This window comes from Ochotona princeps, chromosome 15 (assembly GCF_030435755.1).
Source record: "Ochotona princeps isolate mOchPri1 chromosome 15, mOchPri1.hap1, whole genome shotgun sequence".
In the NCBI taxonomy this organism is placed as follows: Eukaryota; Metazoa; Chordata; class Mammalia; order Lagomorpha; family Ochotonidae; genus Ochotona; species Ochotona princeps.
In genome coordinates, this window is record NC_080846.1 from 35,420,869 (window position 1) to 35,442,419 (window position 21,551).

A 21,551-nucleotide genomic window follows, 5' to 3' on the forward strand; every position below is an offset into this window, starting at 1 on the left:
TATTTTCATGGCTGCTGATTTTCCTCTGCAAAGCTAAATTGAAAAAGGAAAGAAAGCAGCTATTAGGTGCCTATTGATCCTGTACATTAGGCAAGCACTTTTAGTAGGAGGTCTCATTTTGATCTGACACTAATTCCGAGAAGGAAGTATATTGAAATAATTTTGCAAAAGTCAAGAAATGGTTGTTTTGCTTGTTGGTATTTCAGAGGAAAGAACAGAAAAGGTATTAATTGTTAGTTACAAGGTAAGATTTCACATTTTGATCTCTTTAAGTTGAAATCTTACCAGGAATGTTTGAAAGGAGATAGAAACAAAGTCATGTTATTTGAAAGAGAATATAATGATTATTATTGAAAAATAATATATATTGCTTCTCTATATGTTAACCGAAATGTTCTCATGCAGTTTTGCTAATGATCTGTCCCCCCTCTTTTTGATTTCAGGGGAAGAACTTGTCTCTTTTCCTCAGCATAAGTTTGTTAGCATTCTGGGGAACCTCCTTGTTGGGTGCTCGGTTATACTGGATGGGAAATAAACCACCAAGCTTTTCCAACTCAGACAACCCTGCTGCAGATTCAGACAGCCTTCTGGCTCGCACACTCACTTTCTTCTACTTGCCAACTAAGAATCTGTGGTTGTTGCTGTGTCCAGATACTCTGAGTTTTGATTGGTCCATGGATGCTGTGCCTCTGCTAAAAACGATTTGTGATTGGAGAAATCTACACACTGTGGCCTTCTATATTGGACTCCTCATCCTGGCCTACTATGGACTGAAGAGCCCAAGCGTGGAAAGAGAGTGCAATGGGAAAGCCGTGACAAATGGCAGGCAGAATGCAAATGGGCATAGCTGCCATTCAGACATGGAGTACCGGAACTTGGAGATTAAGCCCAGCTTTGCATCCAAAGTGGAAAATGGCATTAAAGATAATGTATCACAGAGAACACAGCTTCCTTCTACGGAGAACATTGTGGTTCTATCTTTATCTTTGTTAATAATACCTTTTGTTCCTGCCACAAACCTGTTTTTCTATGTTGGCTTTGTGATTGCAGAGCGAGTGTTATATATCCCTAGTATGGGCTTCTGCCTCCTGATTACAGTGGGTGCCAGAGCCCTGTATGTCAAAGTGCAAAAGCGGTTTCTCAAGAGCTTGATTTTTTATGCGACAGCCACGTTAATTGTTTTCTATGGACTGAAGACTGCAATCAGAAATGGAGACTGGCAAAATGAGGAAATGCTGTATAGGTCAGGGATAAAAGTTAACCCAGCGAAAGGTAATATTTAATTTTATGCTTTTCCTTGGACTGTTTAACATTTCAGCCTGTTATATCCTCACTCCCTTAAAACACAATGTTAAGGAAAACGCGCGCTCTCTTTTTATATGACACCTACTCTTTTTAACTTCTCCAACTTTTGAAGTGATTTACAGTAAAGCCCATTTAGAGGCATTTCCAGTACTCCCTACTGAGAATCAGGAAATACTTCTTTGCATGTGTTCCTAACATTTTTTTATCCAGGAGAACTTGACCATGATATGGATTTAGAGAAATACATAATTTCCACATTTTTGTATGGCAAAGAGGACTCCTCTTAGCTCATATAGAAGTCAAGTTATCCTAATTCAGTATATATCAGCTCTTCTGTTTTCTAAGTATTTCCTAAAAAAAACTCCAAAAATTGGCACTGAAAGATTTGAAGGCAAGTCTGTCTCTGAATCCTGGAATTTTGTCTGTAGGTGTCAGTGTGTAGCTGCCCAGGTGTGAGTCATCCTGAGCTGTTCAGGAGCTAACTAACTGAACAGATTTGGGTGTTCTCAATAGTTATCACATTCATATTTAAGGGGTCATCACTTGTTAAATATACTTTTGAAGACACAATGAGAAGACCAAATTAGGGTAAATTAAGTGGTGATGGAAATTAGAAAACATTTGGAACAGCTTAATGAAGGCAAGTGTCAGGTCTTAACACACAATGCATCACAATATAAATATTCTTGTTCTTTATAAGGCATGTCTTGGTTATTTATGCTTTAGATTATGATGGTGTGTTATAGCATTTGAATTATCATTTTCTAGCTTTTCGAACACAGTTCATTAGTACGTGTGAAATACTAAAAGTATGGAACTGTTCTAAATGTATGAAAACTCTGTTATGGTGGATCAGGATAGAAATGAAAATGTCTAGATAGCCTATAAACAAACTTAGCATTCTTTTTTGATTAGCACAAATTAAGTCAAGGGTTCAGTGAGAAACTACACATTTGCTTAAGCCAAGGAACTAATTGTTGGTACTTAAAATGCTTAATAGATTACAGGGTTTCTAATGGAAACTAGAAGCATTAAAGTTGAGCTAATGCATAGCGTATAATTCCTCAGTTTTCTCTAAATTTACCATGTGGCTTTCCTGGATAATAGATAATGCCTTGTTTTTAATGCCTGACCTAAGTTTCCCTGTCAGAATTATTGCAGTGAGGTTTTGCAGAATGCTTTTTGTCTAGTTGCCCTTCACTGCTAGGTATTATTATTATATGGAATAAGGCTGGATGGGCAATTTTCTCCCTGATGTTTAAATAAGTACATAAAAGCTCCCAGAATGCTCTTTGCATCTCAGGGTTGTCCTGAGGATATATTAAATTTCTTGGATATATTTCAGGCTAGGCTACTGTTACAAAGAGTCAAGATAGTAGAGGTTTAAATAAGATAGAACCTTTATTCTGCCAAGCAACGATCTAAGTATGTACAGCACGGAGCTGATAAGATGGCGCCATGGGTTTTCAAGATTTTGCTCCTTCTCTTTTGTTCCCTTGCCATCCTAGGGTGTTACCCTGTTCATGTGGTCCAAGATGGCTCATTACCACATCAGTACTTCAGCTGCCAGGAATAGTGGAAGAAAGGGCAAGTTATGGGTGTTCCCACTTTCTAAGAAGATATCTCAGGAATTGCACACGCCATGTTGGCTCACAGGCCATTGGCCACACCTATCTGCAAGGGAGGCTGGGAAACGTTATCTTCATTTTGGGAAGCCAAGTTCTCAGCCAAATAATATTAACTTGAAAGGAGAAATGAATACTGAAATAGTATCAGAGTATATGGCAGTCTCCAAATCAGAGGGCATGAAGACATTTTGCACGCTCTTATGTATGTTTCAGCACTAGCTACTGTTATTGCTGATATGATTCTGAAAAACATATTTGGATCACCCAATAAATTTATTTTTATTCATTGGATCACCAGTAAATTCATGGGTTTCCGACATATTTCCTAATCTTCTTCCAGTGAGTACAGGACTTAACCAGTATTTTGATAGGTTCTTTGAGGTAAATTGAATTCCATGGGCGGGTATTATGGCAGTATCCCATATGAGTGCAACTTTGAGTCCTTATTGTTCCAATTTCAGTTCCTGAGTCCCACTGGGAATGCCATGGCAGACAGTGTGGAAGGGGTGGCAAATTCTGAATGTACTGGTAGTTTTGGAAATAAACCAGATCTAGGATGGATGAAAGGTGGAATTGACCACCCAGTGATTGACCAGAGCTTCTGGGAATAGAGATGCCATCAGCTGAGATGGTAAAGGCTTCCAGGACAACAGGTGACTGCTGCACAGGTGGGATAGTGGGTGTCAGAAACTTAGTTTCTAATTTAAAATTTATTTATTTGTAAGACTTAGACACTTTGCATCCCCCGTTTCATTCTTCCCATGGTTGTAATGGTTGGGCATGTGCAATGCCAAAGCTTTTTGAAAAGCATTCTATTTTGTTTGAAATACAAACAGGCAAGTGGACATCTCTCATCTGCTTGTTCCCTTGTCAGATACCTGCAACAGCCAGGGCTGGGCCAGGCTGAAGCTGGAAATGTAGCACCCAATCTAAGTCTCCCAGTAAACAGAGCAGACCTAATATTGAAGCATCACTCGTTGTCTTCCAGGGTGCACATTAGTGTAAACGTGGAAATAGGCACTCTGCTAAGGAATGTGGGCATGCATATGGTGAATGAAACTACTGCACTGAATGCCCACCACAGCTGAAATTTTAATGAAGTTCTCCAGGAACCTTTTGAAATACCATGTTTGCAACGATCAGTCTTTCCTTATCTTAAACCTGCTCATCCTTTCTAGCCCCCTCGATGTTCTTTCTGTTTGCCACTTAACCTTTTACTACAGAGCTTTGCTCTTGTCAATTTTCCTTCTTGAAATATGTTTCCCTTGGTATTCCTCTTGTGAGTTACCACATTTCCTCTTAGATCTTTGTTCAAATTAGACACTAACAGTAAGGTGTGTTTTATGTAAAATTAGCTCTCCTGTTAAAATTCAGCTATCCTCTTCTGAGTAATCTTTTTTCTCAAAGCATTTATTTCTGTTTGAAGTGCTATATTTTTGATATTTATATATTTATTAACTGACTATATCGCCTGCATACACTAGATTAAGGTGCAGGAGAGTAGGACTTTTTATGTTTTTTTTTTTTTTTTTTTTCAAATTGTGTTATGCAGCGGGCCTGGCACAGTGGCCTAGCTGCTAAAGTCCTCGCCTTGGACACACTGGGATCTCATATGGGTGCTGATTCTAATCCCTGTGGCTCCACTTCCCATCCAGCTCCCTGCTTGTGGCCTGGGAAAGCAGTAAAGGACAGCCCAAAGCCTTGGGACCCTGCACCCGCATGGGAGACCTGGAAGAAGTTTCTGGCTCCTGGCTTCAGATTGACTCAGCTAAGGCCATTGCAGTCACTTGGGGAGTGAATCATTGGACAGAAGTGCTTCCTCTCTGTCTTTCTTCCTCTCTGTATATCTGACTACTTTGCAATAAGCAAATAATTCTCAAAAAAAAGTTATGCAGCAATGAACACAGTGCCAGGTACGAAAGGACCTGTTAAAGGATGCATGGAATAATGCATGTTCAAGTCTTGGTTCTCAGGAGTCTGCAGTCTGCTTAGAATGAGAATGTATCTGCATGAAATAAAGTAAAAGTGTGAAATATGCTAAGGGTAGACAAGGCATGGAGAAATGTTTTCTGACAAGGGGCATAGAATTGGGAATGCAATTAGTTTTGGATTCCATGATTGCTCTCGTTGACATATGCTTGTATTTTAGTATAGGCAAGATTTTAATTTCAGGTTCTCTACTCTTTTTTTTCTATTTGTTATATACTAGCAGTAATTCTGCCTATAGTTACCTATATAACATTGATGAGACTGTCGATAACATTTGCATCAGGCTGATTTTTCTTACTATATTATAGTTATTAAACCTAGTGAAAGATTAGAAACCCTGTAAAGGCAGTCTTTCACATTTTTCTGAGATTACAGATTCGTTTTTTTTATTCTTCCTCTTAAAGGCTTTGCAAGTTTTTGTGTGCTTTAGTCTACTATATGTGCTAACAAAACATAATTTTAAGCCTCATGAAGCATTATGTGTTAAAACTGCTGCTTTTAGTAATGGGCGCCATAGACAGCTGCCAGTCATTAACTGATTGGATGCAAGTGACACCGGGCGAAGCCTGTCGTGGTGGCTATGCGGCTAATTTATGGTTTAAATCTGGGTGGTGGAAAAATTATAGCTGATTTGGACTTTGTAAGCCACAAGTCCTGTCTCATTATGTGGTTGATAATGTCAGGAAAATACTAGACATTGTTGATTACTATAGTTTACTGATTTCACCATGATTTTTGCATTTTTGTGCTTAGCAACGAGAAAATTTCCTATGCTAAACGTCTTAATGAGCAAGTCATATCATATTTGATGAGCTTTTTGTTTTAGAGCAAAGACTGTAAGCTGTATTGATTGACATTTCCTTTTAGAAAGTGTTTCCTAATTTATCTGAAAGCAGTTACACCTGTGATCACCCTTTGGCCACTGGCCTCGGGGCAGTACACAATCTTGGCTTTCTCTTTATTTTTCACATCCCTTTTCTGTGATTTTGCTGCCTCCCTGAATTGGCACATTTTTGCAGATTTTGTCTAAAATGTCTCTTTATATTTCCTTCTAAATTGCATCCATAACTGCCTGATACTGAGTTGGGCAAGGGGCATCGATAAATGTGCCATTGGTTTTCTATGTTATGATCCCCATTGTCTCAATTTCTGTGAGGAATTTTTTCTTTGGTTTTATAGGTATAGGGATTCCCCTTGACTGCTTCTCTTTCTTATTTCCTTTTCTCCTTCCTCCTACCACATTGCCCCATATTATTACATTAGTATAGTCCTTAAGCAGCAGTTGCAAGCCCAACATTCTACTATTTCAGTGCATCATAACATTGTAGGTATAGAAAAACATAGAATATCTAGTATCAAGTTGTCAAGGTATATTCAACTGTTTCACTGAGCTTCCCAATATCCTAGTCTCCATTATATAGTTCGTCCATGAAACTATATGCATATACTTGCTTACCTATATATCTGTTTGTTCTGTATTTTGTGCAAAGGTTGCCTTATATCAGAGAAAACATAGGATACTTGTCCTTTTTAGATTGGCTTATTTTTCTGAGTTTTCAACTGGGACCATTATGTTGCAGGTGGTAGAATTTCATTCTTTTTAGTGGCTGAGCAGAAATCCATGGAATAGATGTAACACACTTTTTTTAAAATTTATTTTATTTTTATTACAAAGTCAGATATATACAGAGAGGAGGAGAGATAGAGAGGAAGTGGAGCTGCCGGGATTAGAACCAGTGACCATATGGGATCCTGGTGCATTCAAGGCGAGGACCTTAGCCATTAGGCCATGCCACCAGGCCTGTAACACACTTTTTTTTTTTTTTTTTTAGATTTATTTTATTTTTATTACAAAGTCAGATATACTGAGAGGAGGAGAGAGAGAGAGGAAGTGGAGCTGCCGGGATTAGAACCAGCAGCCATATGGGATCAAGGCGAGGACCTTAGCCACTAGGCCACGCTGCCGAGCCCCAACACACTTTTTTTTTTTTTTTTGTTAAGTTCAATCCTATTTCAATAAGCATTTGAGTCATTTTCATGTCTTTGCTATTGTAGATTCTGCTGCTAAAAGTATTGGATACAGTTCCCTCTCATATGTAGATTTCACTTCATTTGGATATTTTCACAGGAGTAGAGTAGCTGGATCATATGGTAGATTAATTTTCAGTTGTCTGAACACTTTCCATACTGACTTCCAAAGTGGTAGCACGAGCCTGCAGTCTCACCAGCAGCGGAGTGGGGTACTTTTGTCCCCACATCGACACTAGCAGGTATTGTTAGATCTCTATATGTAGGCCATTCTTACCTGTATTAGGTGGAAGCTCAGGGTGGGTTTTATCTATGTTTCCCTAATAGCCACAGTACTCTGATTTGGGACCTGGGTGTCATAACCAGTGCCATCACTGCCAGAGAAAATGTCTACCTCGTGAGTTGTCATCTTCAAAGCGAATATATTTTCTGGATTGCTCCTTTTTTCTTGAAATCTAGAGTTCAGGGTTGCATTTTCTTTTCCATTAATTATTACAGAAATTCAAAAGGTTATATGAGTATATGTAATTTTTAATAAGGCACTTTGCTTATTTCTGTGTAAGGACAGATGAACTGAGAACTGTCTTCAAATTTGGCATCTATTAATGATTGCTGTGTCACAAGTTAGATGATAGCTTTGCTTTAGATAATAACTGTTCTTTCGAAATTTTTAATTCCTATTTTCAATATTTTTAATTTATATGCTTTTTAAAATGCGAACAGAACCATTTGAGAAATCTAGTAGACATCCATTGTATGCCTACTAAAAATGAAATAATGAGGAAATTTAGCAGTGGTATCCTAAAAAAATATCTTCCATTGACGCAATCTTACTTACTTTTGCTTAAACAAAAATGTGTTGAAAAAGCAGGGATTGGCATTGAGGCACAGCGGTTGTCTCCTTTTGATGTTCTGTCCCATAGGGGAGTGCCTGACGTGGGTCCCAGCTACATTGCTTCTGATCTAGACTCTAATTTCTGGGGGGCAGAGGATGATGGGTCAAGTACTTGGATGCTTGTCAGCCACAGACATGGATGGAATTCCAGGCTACTGGCTTTGGCTTATTTCAACCCAAGTTGTTTTGTTTGTTTGTTTGTTTTGGAAATCTGTGGAGTGAACCAGTGAATAAAAAATCTGTCTCCACTTTTCCATTAAATGGAAAGAAGGTATTTTTGTTCAATTAAAAGTAAACTACCTTTTTTTCCTTTATTTTTATTTGAAAGGCAGTGTTACAGAGAGAAGGATAAAAATAGAGATGAGAGAGATTTATATTCTATCCCACTAGTTCTCTCTACAGATGGCTACAACTGCCTAAGCTGAGCTGATCTTAAGCCAGGAGTCAGGAACAACTTCCAGGTCTCCCACATGGGTGTAGGGGCACAACAAATTAAGCCATATTCTGCTGCTTTGCCAGAATGTAATCAGTATAATATCCAAAGTATCCAAAATAGAGCAATTGGGACTTGAGATAGCGTTTGGGATGCCAGTGCTGTAGGTAGGAAGCTTAGCATGCTAAGCTAAGGAACCAGCCCCACTAGTCATCTTCTTAAGAGCAGAATTCTGCTGGCGGTTACACTGTATCTTGTATTCAAGGATCCCCATTTTCAATTATAAGTCGTTGCCAATGTGAACATTCATTCTATAAGCATCATTCATGCCCACCACAGCTTGGGCTGGACTAGGTCAAAAGCAGAAACCTTTGACTCCATCAAGGTTTCACTGTTTGTTTCCGGAATCCCAAGATGTGGACACATCATCTGCTTCCTCCCAGGATGCCTTACCAGGAAGCTGGATCAGAGGCAGAGTTGCGAGGACTCCAGCAATCCCTCTGTTATGAAGTTGGGGGTTAACTTGTGCTTAACAAAGCCTGCCTATTTTCAGACTTTTAAAAGCAGCCTAATTCATTTCCCTTGCATAAAACACAATTGGATGTTATAATAGAACACCAAGATTTGTATCTTTGAGGGAAGCAATGTAGGCATACTTTTTCTGTATAAAAAGTTTGTCTGGAAGTTTTAAGTGTAGAAAGCAGGACCTGGGTTAGATCCGCGATGCATCAGCTGACAGGCAGGAGCAGATGATTGAAGTGTCGTTGCACAGTGCTTTGTCCTAAGGTCCATGGAATGGCAGAAGAAACTGACAATCTTAAAATGATTTCAGGTTCTGTGAATTGGAACTTGAAGTTTGCATAAAGAAAGTAATGTGTTTTCTGTGCTTTTTCCCTTCTTCCTTGGTATAAACAGTGAATATCTCAAAATTTTATAGCATGAGACCATCAGGAGAGACCACAAGGTCTTGGATATTTTGAAATTTTCTGTTTTACTTTATCAGTGGACTTAATCTCTGTCAGCTTTGCAAATAATTCTCGGTGGCTTGTAGTATTGGTACTGAATATTGTGTCTCCTACTCTCTCTGTTTTGGAAAAATCTGAATATTTTCCAAAGATGAATTCAAGTCATGTCTGCTGTAGTGGGTAAGATGAAATGATACTGTCCATGGTCACGTACATCGTGAAAACAATTAAGGTAAATGAGTTCCTGGGCTAGTGTAATAAAAACGTGAACATGTTGATTATTGATGTTCATGTATTATACATCTTCATCTCACCCATCACAATGTAATTTTAAAATTATTTTTGTTCTTGAAAGTTTATTATTTAAGAGTAACGACATAGTATTTAACATTCTCTGCCACCCTGTTTTTGGCACAGTGGTTTTGGCATTGATTTTGAGGGCAGTGATCAGTCACTGAAGTCCTCCCTGTACCATTTCCTCTACTCCCTGTCATCAAGTGCAGTAGCAACCTGGGAACAGTCCTTTGGTCAGAGGACTCCATCTGGCTCTGCTGCCAATACAGGGTGTCATGATGGGCGCTTGGTAAAGAATAGCAGCTTGTTTTGCTCATGGCTGTGATGACTGGGAAGTTCAAAGGCGTCTGCAAAAGACTGCTACTAACCTGGAACAGTAGAAGGGCCAGACTAAACTGACTTCATTTTATGTGGCATTAACATGTGGATATGATAGACTAGAGAAACATAATTAAGTTACGTGAATCTGAATGCCAAATAGCTGAAAATTAATTACTAATGTCAAGAGCTTAACATATCCTTTTGGCTAAGATTTGGAAAAACTGTTTTTAAATCATGAGGTAATATTTGTAAACACTTGAGTACATAATACAAAGTAAAAAAGCAATCCTTGAATTGCCTTAGAGCTAGGAAATTGTGGTAATTACTTTTGAATTAAGCTTAACACTACCGCATATTTGAGTGAGGACTTTGAAATAATTGTGGAGACATTTAATGCTATCGATCACTTAATATGGCTGGCAAGACCACATTTGATTTTCTCTCTAGAGCAACTCTAGGAATATTTAATTGTCTTCCTGTCTTTCAAAGCACATAGAATAACTGTGGCTGACTGGGATTAAGTACAAGAGGAGCTTTCAGTGTGAGTTAAGGTCAGGATTCCTAGTAAGTGGACAGGTTTTTGATGTAGCTGAGTGTCAATGTGAAGGATCGTTGAAGTCCAAGTTATTCCTGCTTACTTCCTGGTGTTTTAACAGAACACTTCTCTTTTTGAGTGTAGCTTCAGAGATGAGACTTGCTAGGGCCTATCTGGTGAACACTTGCAGCATCCTTCTCCTTTTCTGACCATAATACTCAGACTTGTCATGTTGAGATGATTAAATATCTGTCAGTTGCCGTGCACCCTATAGGCACTAACAATTTCTTTGTAAGTGGACAGAAATCTCCGGCATGCTTGAGAATAACCATTTGTTTACCCAGGCAGTGCACATTCTGTTTTCTTTGTGTTGAAAAAGTGACGTTAGATCTATACTGATTTGGCTCAGGTGTACTACCTAGCAAGTACGGTTTAGGACCGTGATGTCGCACCATGGAGTTATTTCTCCAGCTCTTGCTCTGGCTTCTTGCTGGAGCTTGGACGGCAGCAATGATCTCGAGGGATTACGTCCCTCTCACCCATGTTGGAAACCTGAACTGACTTTTTGCCTCCTGGATATTCACTCTGTCATGCTGCAAGTCTTTGAGGAGTAATCCAGAAGCTAGGAATATTATGTTCTCTGTGTATTTTGCTTCTTAAAAAGTGAAAGTTAAAAAAAGTTTTAAAGACAGTTAAAATAATATGTTGTCGGGTATTTTTTCTTTAAGAAGTCGCAAAAATCAAATTTGAAATATGGGTAGCAAGCAGCTTTGCTTTATTGTTGCTGGATTTTATTTGCTCCTAGTAGCTCTGAGATGATGACTTTCTTGGGCTAATTTATTTTGCTTCGTATTGTACTTAAGCTTCCAATTTTAATGTGTAAAACATATTTAGTACCATACTATGTTAGTCTATCTCAGGGTCAAACTCAGTATTGATGGCACTGTATCCTTATCTCTGACTAGATTCAAATGTCTGGAAACAAATTCATGGAAGTTCTTTATTAACTCTGCTACTTAAGGTGCTAAACTTGAGTTTTCACAGTATTGAGTTAGTAATATGCCCCAAATGCTTTTATTAAATTATGTAATTTATGACACCTTAACGTATATCATGAGCCATATATACTTTTAGATGTACACATTTATATAATTTTTATTTCTTTTCATCTCCTTTTAACCCCTTTTCCTTTTCTCTTATTTCACTTAGGCTGTCCTAGAGCCACAAGGCAGAGCGGTGTAAAAGGGGAGTAGTTCCCACACAGTGAATCTGTTTCTTATGAATCCTCACTGTCCTCTGCTCTTTTATAAAATCTGCAATGAAATGTGTTCTCTGAATACTGGTAATCTCTGTGACACAACAAAACTTAAAAACTCAGAATGGTTGTGTGACCAAGTAATCATGAGGCTGATTGACCCTCATCCCATCTGGGAGTGGCCGGGCTCAATCCACAGCTCCTAATTCCAGCTTCCTGTTCTTGTTGCAACCTGAGGGACAGCAGGTGACAGCACAGTGATGTGGCTCCTGCCACCCACAATGAGAATCAGGGCCGAGTCCCCAACTGCTGCCTTCAGCCTGGGCATGGAGGAGTGAAGCAGAGAATGGAACAGTCTCTGTCTACTTCTCTTTCAAAAAGGAAAATAAAAATGGAAGTTTTAGAACCAGCTACAGTTTTGCCCTTCAGATAGTTTCCTGTGTTCAGAGTTTAAAATGTGAATGGGATTCATCTATGTGTCCTCTGTTAAAAATACATATTTCAAAAATATGAACACTTGCTTAGGCTTCATCATGATCCCCTGAAACATTTATCAAGGGATTTTATTTCAATAAAACTGTACTTTTAAAAGTCATTAAGTGAAATGAACACATCGATAAAGTATATGAGATTAAATTGTAAAAATATGAATTACATAAAATATTAATGAAAATATAAGATCTTTAAATTCAGGTGCTCCAGAGTGAAAATACAAAAGGGAGAACTTGAAGATAAGCTAAAACATCTGTTTTGAATTGTCGTAATACAAGAAAAGTTTAGTGAATGCTGAAACCTTTTATTCCTGAAGGAGACCACAGCTTAATCTCATCTCCTTAGCAGAAAACGGCGTATGAACTTTATTTCCTTTTTTCCCTTTACTTTTCTCCCTATTCTCCCCACTCTGGCTGCTTTTTCTTCCTTCTTGTCTCCTAAACCCTAAGTTGAAGATGGTTAAGAGAATTGTTCCTTGATTCATGGCCAGTTTTCAGGGTACTTGTGGATTTATTTTCTTGTATCTCCTGTTAATTTCAGTTTTTCTTTGCAGCAAGACAGTTGTTGGAACATATATGATTTGTGTCCTTGGGTTTATAATATACCCTTGCACAATACGTAGTGAAATTTTAGATGTGAGTTTTTAATATTTTAAAATGTTAACAGGAGGGAGTAGTAGGGACAGTTAGGAAGAGAGAGAGGGAAGGTACCCTTATTTGCTGATTCATTCCTCAAATGACCACGGTGGTTGAGGCTGCCAGGCCAGGCTGAAGCCAGTTAGGAACTCAATATAGTTTGCCAGCAGGAGTACCAGGAAATTAGTTAAGTTATAACTGCTTCCCTGCCACCACCTCAGTAGAGACAGGGAAGAACTGAGTATCAAAGTTGTTTACTTGGAAATGAGATATGGGTAACTTAACTGCTAGACCAAAAGATCACAAATAAATTTTTAATTTGTATTTATGATGTCACATTCTTTAATTTTTGTTCTGAAACAATATACTCACTTTTTATTTCTTTGAAGAGTATTGTGGTAAATGAAACTGAGAATATTCATATGGTGTTTGTTGCCCTTAACATTTGAACAATAATCTATAAAGGATGTCCCCATGAGGTATTCCCATGACACATTGATTATTTATTACTGTTGCCACCACTACGACATTTGAATCAGGAAAAATAAGAAATCCAGTTCCAAGGAAAATGAGTAAAAGCACAAACAGGAACCTATGCAAAAGGATACCAAAATGAATACTAGGAATATACCACTAATCCTCAAATTCCTTAGCAATCCAGAGAATCACAAACTACACTAATGAGTATCTCTTTTACACCACAATTGGCGAAAATTTGTAAACTGCTAAGTCCTAGTATCGAGGATACTCTTGAGGAGAGGAACCCCTTGTGATTGAGTGGCCGTGATGTCCAGTAGACATGTGATGCCTCTGATCTCACTCAATCCAATCAGTGTAACTGATAAAGTCAATGTCATACCAGCGATCCCACTGTTAGCAAAATTCTCACCTGAGGTAACATGTAATAAAATGTTTGATTCAAATGTCTTAGTGGTAGAGGGTCCTTTTTTTGTTGAAGTTTGAAATGTCGTCTTCTAGTTTTGACATCCTAGACCATTAATTGTTTTTTTACCCTTTGAGTTACATTGGGTGGTCCTTTGATGTTCCATAGAGCTATTCCGTTAAATTTTTTTTTGCATTAATTGTTTTACATTTACCATTTTAAGTATCTGGAGTTTATTATTATGTGTGATTAATACATTTCAAAAATATGATAGTTTTTTTTAATGTTTCCAATGCTAATATGCTCATTAGAATAGAATTTGTAAATTAAACTTACAAATAGTCTGATTTTATATAAATTTTCCATTCATGCACCTGGGATATTTCGACATTTCTGTAATGGTTTGGTTTAGTTACTGTCAAAAACCCAGAATAGTTGGATTTCAATAGGCCATCAAAATGGACTTGGTTAATATAAGCAGAAATTTCTAGGGTTAGAAAAGAGTTAAATTTTAGAAACAGCTATATTGATGAATTGTGTTGGTTGATTACAGGGGAGTGGAATAATCATGTTAGCCTAGTTAAGATGCACTTTTTTTGAGGATTTATTTATTTTTTATTATAAAGTCAGATATACAAAGAGGAGGAGAGACAGAGAGCAAGATCTTCCATCTGATGATTCACTCCCCAAGTGACTGTAGTGGCCGGTGCTGTGCCGATCTGGAGCCAGGAACCAGGAAATTCCTCCAGGTCTCTCATGCTGGTACAGGATCCCAAGGCTTTGGGCCATCCTCGACTGCTTTCCCAGGCCACAAGCAGGCAGCTGGATAGGAAGTGGAACAACCGAGAAATGAACTGGTGCCCATATAGGATCCTTTAGCCATATGGATTAAAGGCGAGGACTTTTTTTTTTTTTAAGATTTATTTATTTTATTACAAAGTCAGATATAAAGAGAGGAGGAGAGACAGAGAGGAAGATCTTCCGTCCGATAATTCACCCGCCGAGCGAGCCACAACGGCCAGTGCTGTGCCGATCGAACCTCTTCCAGGTCTCCCACGCGGGTGCAGGGTCCTACTGCACCGGGCTGTCCTCGACTACTTTTCCAGGCCACAAGCAGGGAGCTAGATGGGAAGCAGAGCCGCCGGGACCAGAACCGGCGCCCACACGGGATCCCGGGGCTTTCAAGGCGAGGACTTTAGCTGCTAGGCCGCACCGCCGGGGCCCAAAGGCGAGGACTTTAACCACTATGCTATCGTGCAGGGCCCAAGATGCACTATTTATACTTTCATGTATTTTCCTTTTTAATATTGTGAACATAACATGGACAGATTTCAAATGGTTTTTCAAGTCCACTGAATTTCCTCATTTTAGTTTTAATTGCTGTTTATTGATAGGATTTTTAAATTTAAATCATTATAATGGATGTTTATATACCTTTCTGAACATTATATTATTACTTATTGATAGCATTGATAAAATAGTATTTATAGGAGTATACTGAGATGGTAACGTATTTTTAGTTTCATGCAAAACAGTATGTGACAGTTTTAACAGCTCTTCAGAAATCTAAAGTCTTTTCACAGACAGCACTGAGAAACAATTGAGCAAGTTGGGATCATGAAAAGGAACAGTTTTTCTATTTTAGTGTGATTAAGTCTGTTTTTGTCTATTCCTTTCACCCAGTCACCGGAACACACTTAGAGTGGAATGTTGCCTTAGTTATTTCTTGGGTATAGAGAGCACAAGAGTCTGACTTTATGACATATTATGGGATTTTATTAGATGTTTTAGGGGAATGTCAAAGAAGGAAGGAATTCCTACAGATTGGATGCTGGGGCAATTGTGTTGCTAGATAAATGATTCACTTAGAAAAAGTGAAAAGTGTTTGGTATTTTTTGAATTCTGCAATGATCTTTATGTTTACCTCAAATTGTGAAGTGTTCATGGTTTGTGTTGTTTTCTTATGGTCTTGGTAATCTCTGGAGCCGGTGTTCTGTATGATTGTGCGTGTACAATAGGAGAACACCATGAGCTGATGGTAAATGATGGCTTGGTGCTTTCTGAAGGGCTATGGACTCAACCACCAGCAGTCAGAATTCTCAAAACCATGCATGCTTAGTTGGGGATTTTTTGTCCTTTCCAAAACATTCATGGCAGTTGATACAATAATCAAACAGATGTCTTAGCTTCCAGAGTCAACCTTGCCAATGACTTAATTCCTAAGTTATCTTATCACTAGAACAGTTTCCCCTGATATCTCTCTATGGATTCTATTGTTGGGAAGTACCCTAATCTTTTTCACTGAATTACTGGAGTTGCCTTCTGACTGGTTCCAGAATTGTTACTTTTGTTTACTTTCAATGAAGGAGGATCAAGAGTGATCTTTTTGAAAATGTGAATTGTATCCTATAACCCCCTTGATGAAAATGTACTCCAATACTGTAAATAAAATATAGCCCCAGCCATCACATTGTGGCCTACCAGACCCTGGGGAGGCCTCTGTGACTTCATCTGGACTTTCCCTTTCATTTTGCAGCCACTCATCTGCTGGGCCTTCTTGTTCCTGGAAAATTACAAGTTTATTCGTGCTTTTCATCCTTTGCTGTCTGTCTCTTAGCTGGAATTGGCAAACTGTGTAAGGTCCTTTGTGCTTTAGTTCTTGGGGGATCACATCTGTGTATTGATTTCTGTGGTGTCAGTTAAAATCAGTAGCATTCACATCACCTCATTCTGTGTTTTGTTGTGTGACTCCACCTTTCCCTCACTGCATCCCCACTTCCAGCAGAGCATCCCCGGGGATGAGAAGTTGCCTGTTGCAGTTAGTGTTGACTGCTCAGCTCCTAACAACATGCTTGGCACTGAGGCAATAAACAGATACCCATTTTGTGAAAAAATAAATTTGTTAATAAATAAATGAGCAAATCAAACGTATGAGCATACATTATGGACATAGCTATACTTCCTTTGCCATAAAGAAGAGTTGTACTGGATACTTTAAATTTTATTTAAGATACAAGCATCTAAAGGAGACTAATTTGCCTGCTAATATGCTTTGAATATTGAAAGTAAGTCCTGTTTATAGTTCTTTTTCCAGCTTCTGTGTTGCAGGACTGATTTCAATGTTATAACCTAATGCTTTCCTTGTGTGTAAGTGATTATTGGAGTATGTTTCTTTGGAGTAATTCCAAGCTAACTGCGTTCTCATATACTAATCCTACAAGCAAAGCAGAACTTTGGTGGATGTGTGAGAAAGCGAAAAGATAGAGTTAGAACTTCTCGTAGAGCCAAACTTACTAATTTGAAAGAAATAGTTGGTAAATGTATAGTGTATGTGCCTATTAAGTTTGAAGATCATTAAAATTTATTTTTGTATTTGCTTTTCTTCTTCATTTCCAGTTTTAATAGTGCTGTTTGACAGTATTTGAAACTAACCAGTCTGTCTTGAAATTTAAAGATAGATTTATTTTTCTATACATTGTGTGTCCAGTTAAGATTCATAGTAGCAAGTCGATGTTAGTTCACCATGAAGGATAGAACAGGGTGTGCAGATATTTAGTAGAAGGTAGGAAACCTTTGAAGTAGCGAACTTTAGAATTGTGACCCATTACTTTAGCATGTTAATTTGGCAAATTCTGCAGTGCTTCTAAATCAATTTCCTCATCCACAGAGTGAACATAATATATGTGTCCATGACTCTTGAGAGCTCAGCCACATGATCCATGAGAAGTGTGTGGTGAGATGGGGATATGATTAGATGTTGGATAATAATTTCAGCACTCTTGCTCTACTTTTTTAAGGAAAGGGAGGTTTATGAAAATACGAAATATAAACATGCTTTTAGATCAAATAAGGATATACATTTCATTCTACTGTTTTTTAATTTATGTAAATCGTGTTTGATTGCTATAAATTGTGAAGAACATTTACCAAAATTAAAATGAAATGACAAATATTGAGTTATTTACGTATTTCAGACTTTCTTAAAAATCTTACCAATATTACAATTCTCATCAAAAATCCCAGTGTTTCCCCATTCTTTGGATTACCTATTAAAAATCACAGGACTTTTAAGTTATTTACAGGCATACAGGTAAATCTATAATAGAAAGATCTTATACTTTTCCTATGAACTAAAATTGATAACTCAAAAGCTTCTTGTTCTTCAGGTATACTCAGTAGAGGCTTTCCAGTGTTTATATAAGCAATGTTGCAGATCATATTTGCTTGAGAAGAAGCTGAAGGGTAGATAGGAAATACATCTTTTTCAGTATGATTATGTGTACAGATTCTCAATTTTCTAGAAGTGAATCTATTGGTAAGAATAATTTAAAGGAACCTGTATCAGAGTGTACTATATACATTTAACTGAAGAAGCCCATTTTGCAGTTATGTTGTGATACCTGTTTTGCCTCCTCATAGCTTTGATCTTGTTCAGTTTTTATTTCATTTTGCTTTTATTTACAGATATTCTATGCCATTTATCAGTTCATACTTGAAGGAAATCTTTAAGATGATTTCTTACAGTTTCTGGCCCAGTAAGTATACAGTAATTTCAGACCAGTGAGACTCCTTTTGTTAGCTGAAGGAGCCTGAAGTCTTTGTAGGTGATTTAAGATAGCATGTTCTTGGCCTCATGATAAACTGTGCATGGATATCAGTGTTGAGATGTAATAGGCATCTTAGTTTTTTGTTAAGCTTTTGATTGTATTTATTCTGTTGGTTTAATGAAATGTTAACGTAAAAAGAAAGTAAATTTTCCTTTCTCAAAATGTTTAATGGTGCCTTTCTCTCGCCATGGTATTTCCTGATGGCCTGATATTATGTCCTGTATAATGGGATTGATGCTCTGCTTGAATACTTGTGTTTCTTCTTGACAGCATGGGGTAACCTTGGAAATGTTCTGAAGAGTCAAAGCAAAATTTCCGAAGCTGAAAGCGCCTATAGAAATGCTTTGTACTACCGTAGCAACATGGCTGACATGCTTTATAATTTGTGAGTATGTCTTCCTTTCCTTGGTTCAGTTCATCTTTGACACCTGCAGGGTGAGGTACTATTGATTTGACTTCAAGAAATGAGATGATGATAGCTCTTTTTCTGAAATGGTCTTTCCATTAATCATGCAGCTGAGACTAGTGATTTGTGATTTCTGTGTTTTTCACTACATCATCAATATTACTGTGCATTGATTATGGCTGAACTTTTTTTGAAAATGTCCTATTAAAACAAAGACAGATTAAATGCTTTTTTTAATGTGCTCTCTTAATAGTGAGATGGACTTATAAATACCTATGTATATTTATACAATGAATGATTTAATGATTAATAGTAATAGATTCTTGTCCTCATTAAAAATTTAATTTTGTCAAAGTATAAAGTTAAGTGCTGAACTGGGGGAGTTACTGAGTACTACAGTGGTGATGTTGCTGCTACATGTGAGGTCTAGTTTGTCGTCATAGTTCCTGGCTCTAACTTTAGCCATCACAGGCATCTAGACAGTGAACAAGCACAGCTTGCTATCTCTGTATCTCAGAGGAGAACATTAAAAGAAAAAAGAAAGACATCCCAGACAATGATAAAGTGCCTACTGCTACTTCGTGCATTCTGTGAATTTTCTGTGATATTGACAGTACCAAATTAATTTTGTAATCATGTTTTTTTTGTAAGTATTTAAGCTCTGGATTCCTAAGTGTTTTGACTGGCTTAATCTAAAGTTTAGTATTTTTTTAAGTAAAAATATGCAGACAAAAGAAAATTAGATATGAAAGGAAGATTAGGCTGAGTGTACTTTAATGTCCTGTCCATACACATACTTTATCTCTGACCTAGTCCTAGACTTGACCATTGGCGTAGTAGACCTGGCAGCCTGTGGTTTGACTTAGGTCAGTTGCTGTGTTGTATGTTGCTTTGAACAGTGTCTTCCCTGCCTCCCCCTCCCTCCCTCCCTCCCTCTCCCCTAGCCTCCCCTCCCTTCCCCTTTCCTCTCTCCCCCCTCCCTGCCCTCTCCCTCCCTCTCCTCCCTTCCTTCCTTCCTCTCTCTCTTATTCTTTTCTCTTTTTCTTTTCTCTCTCTTTCTCTCCCCCATCCCTCCATCTCTCCCCTCTCTTTCTCTCTTTTCCTTCAATTCTTTCACACGGAGCACACCATCTCTAGTTTACCCCTTCCCTTCATTCCATTCTCTGCCATATTACATGCCTCACCATAAATATTACTGTCTACTTTTCTGAAGTTATTTGAGTTTGTGTCTTTTTACTTGATGGAAATTAAGCTTCTGCTAATGCTGTGCCCTCTTTATCTGAACAGTATTACTGAGTAAAGGTATTTATTTCATGATTAAGAACCTTTTTATCAATTTTCATACAAGTTCTCTATTTTTTTCTCTGACTTTATATTAAGGAGACCTTTGCCTATATTATATGACAAGAGTTTTATACTGGGGCCTATTTTCTGTTACTTTGTGGAAGAATCTGAACTGGACCACCATTGAATTTATTGAATACCTTTTCAATCAGTGTGTTTTTCTGTCCTTTAACTACAGCTCTTGGTTAACTAATTGATTACCTTTTGGTAATATCTTTTGACAAGGAATCAAAGGGAACGAATATGTATTTATCCAGGCTTATTCTTTGCTGAAATCAGAAATTTGCTCAGAAAATTCTATTTTCCAACGAACAAAACCTACATTGTATAATCTTGGGGGCAGATAGACAGCTTCAAAACCTAGTGAAACAATCCATGCTGGATAAGTAGTTGCTAACAAGATTCATTCTTCCTGCTAATTGTAGGCAATAGGGCATATAAAAAAATGTCATGTACTGTTCTCCCTCCCCCCAACATTTAATATTATCACGTATTTTTAAGCTATGTTGAATTCTTGGTTTAAATAGAGAGTTTAATTTTCCATAAAACTTCTGCAGTGACATGGAAGTATTGAATTGTGTAACCCACGTGATTGGCAGTATTACGATACCCAGTAATGATGTCTCAATGTGGGTGAATAACTCGGTGAATTTTAATATGTTATTAATAAAATAAATCATAAATCTTTTACAGCCTTGAATATTATGCATATATTTGATATCCCAAGTACCTAAGAGTACTTTTAGCTACTTACAGAATTAGGAAGAAAAAAGAAGAGTTTATTGGAGAATAGTTTAGAGGTCTTTGAAAAATTATCAGTTCTACATTTCAGATATATATGCTGGCTTTACTATATGATCTTTCCTAACATAAAGAAACGATTTCTTTTTCTATATTTCAAATCCTCAAAGTAATTTCCCTTGGTTGCCCTTCCCAGTAAATGCAGGCTGACCATATTCTTTGGTGGAGATGATAGGCATTAATCATTTTTCCTAACATCAGTTATGGCATTGTCTCTTGGGGACTTTTTTTTGGGCAGAAACCTTAAACTAGCAAACTTATCCCTATTAATTGTCATGAAATACTTACATTTGTTAATGAATTTTATAGGATTTTGGAAATCATAAGCTTCTGTTCAGTCTTCTATGTAACATTTAGTCGGTAACCTATATTTTAAGAAAGTGCTTTGCATTCATATGCTTATTTGCTCTTTTGCATTATTGGAAAAATCTTGTGTTATTTTTAGGTTTTATTAGGAGCCATCATCTAAAAATGTGTCATTATTTAGCATTAAAGTAGTAATTATTGAAGTGAGGAATGAGTAATTCAAAGAGGTCAGCTGTAACTCTTAAACTAATCCTTGTGATTTTATCTTTATATTTCAGAAATTTATATAGCACATATAAATAACATATCTGAACATTGTTTTAAGTGAAGATAAAAAATTGGATTATTAGGAATAATATTTAGCAAGTATTACCTCCAAGCAACTGTAATGCAGGACCAAATGGAAAAATTTGAAATGTTCAATATCAG

General features: G+C 37.4%; 1 protein-coding gene across 1 annotated transcript in view; it reads left to right on the forward strand.

Moving 5' to 3' along the window:
* TMTC2 (transmembrane O-mannosyltransferase targeting cadherins 2) overlaps positions 1–21,551 on the forward strand; it is a 373,997-nt gene that overhangs the window by 197,166 nt on the left and 155,280 nt on the right. The window contains exons 3-4 of the mRNA XM_058673524.1: positions 444–1,272; positions 18,536–18,650. Of these exons, the coding sequence (XP_058529507.1) occupies positions 444–1,272; positions 18,536–18,650 (944 nt within the window). The remainder of the gene's footprint in view (positions 1–443; positions 1,273–18,535; positions 18,651–21,551) is intronic.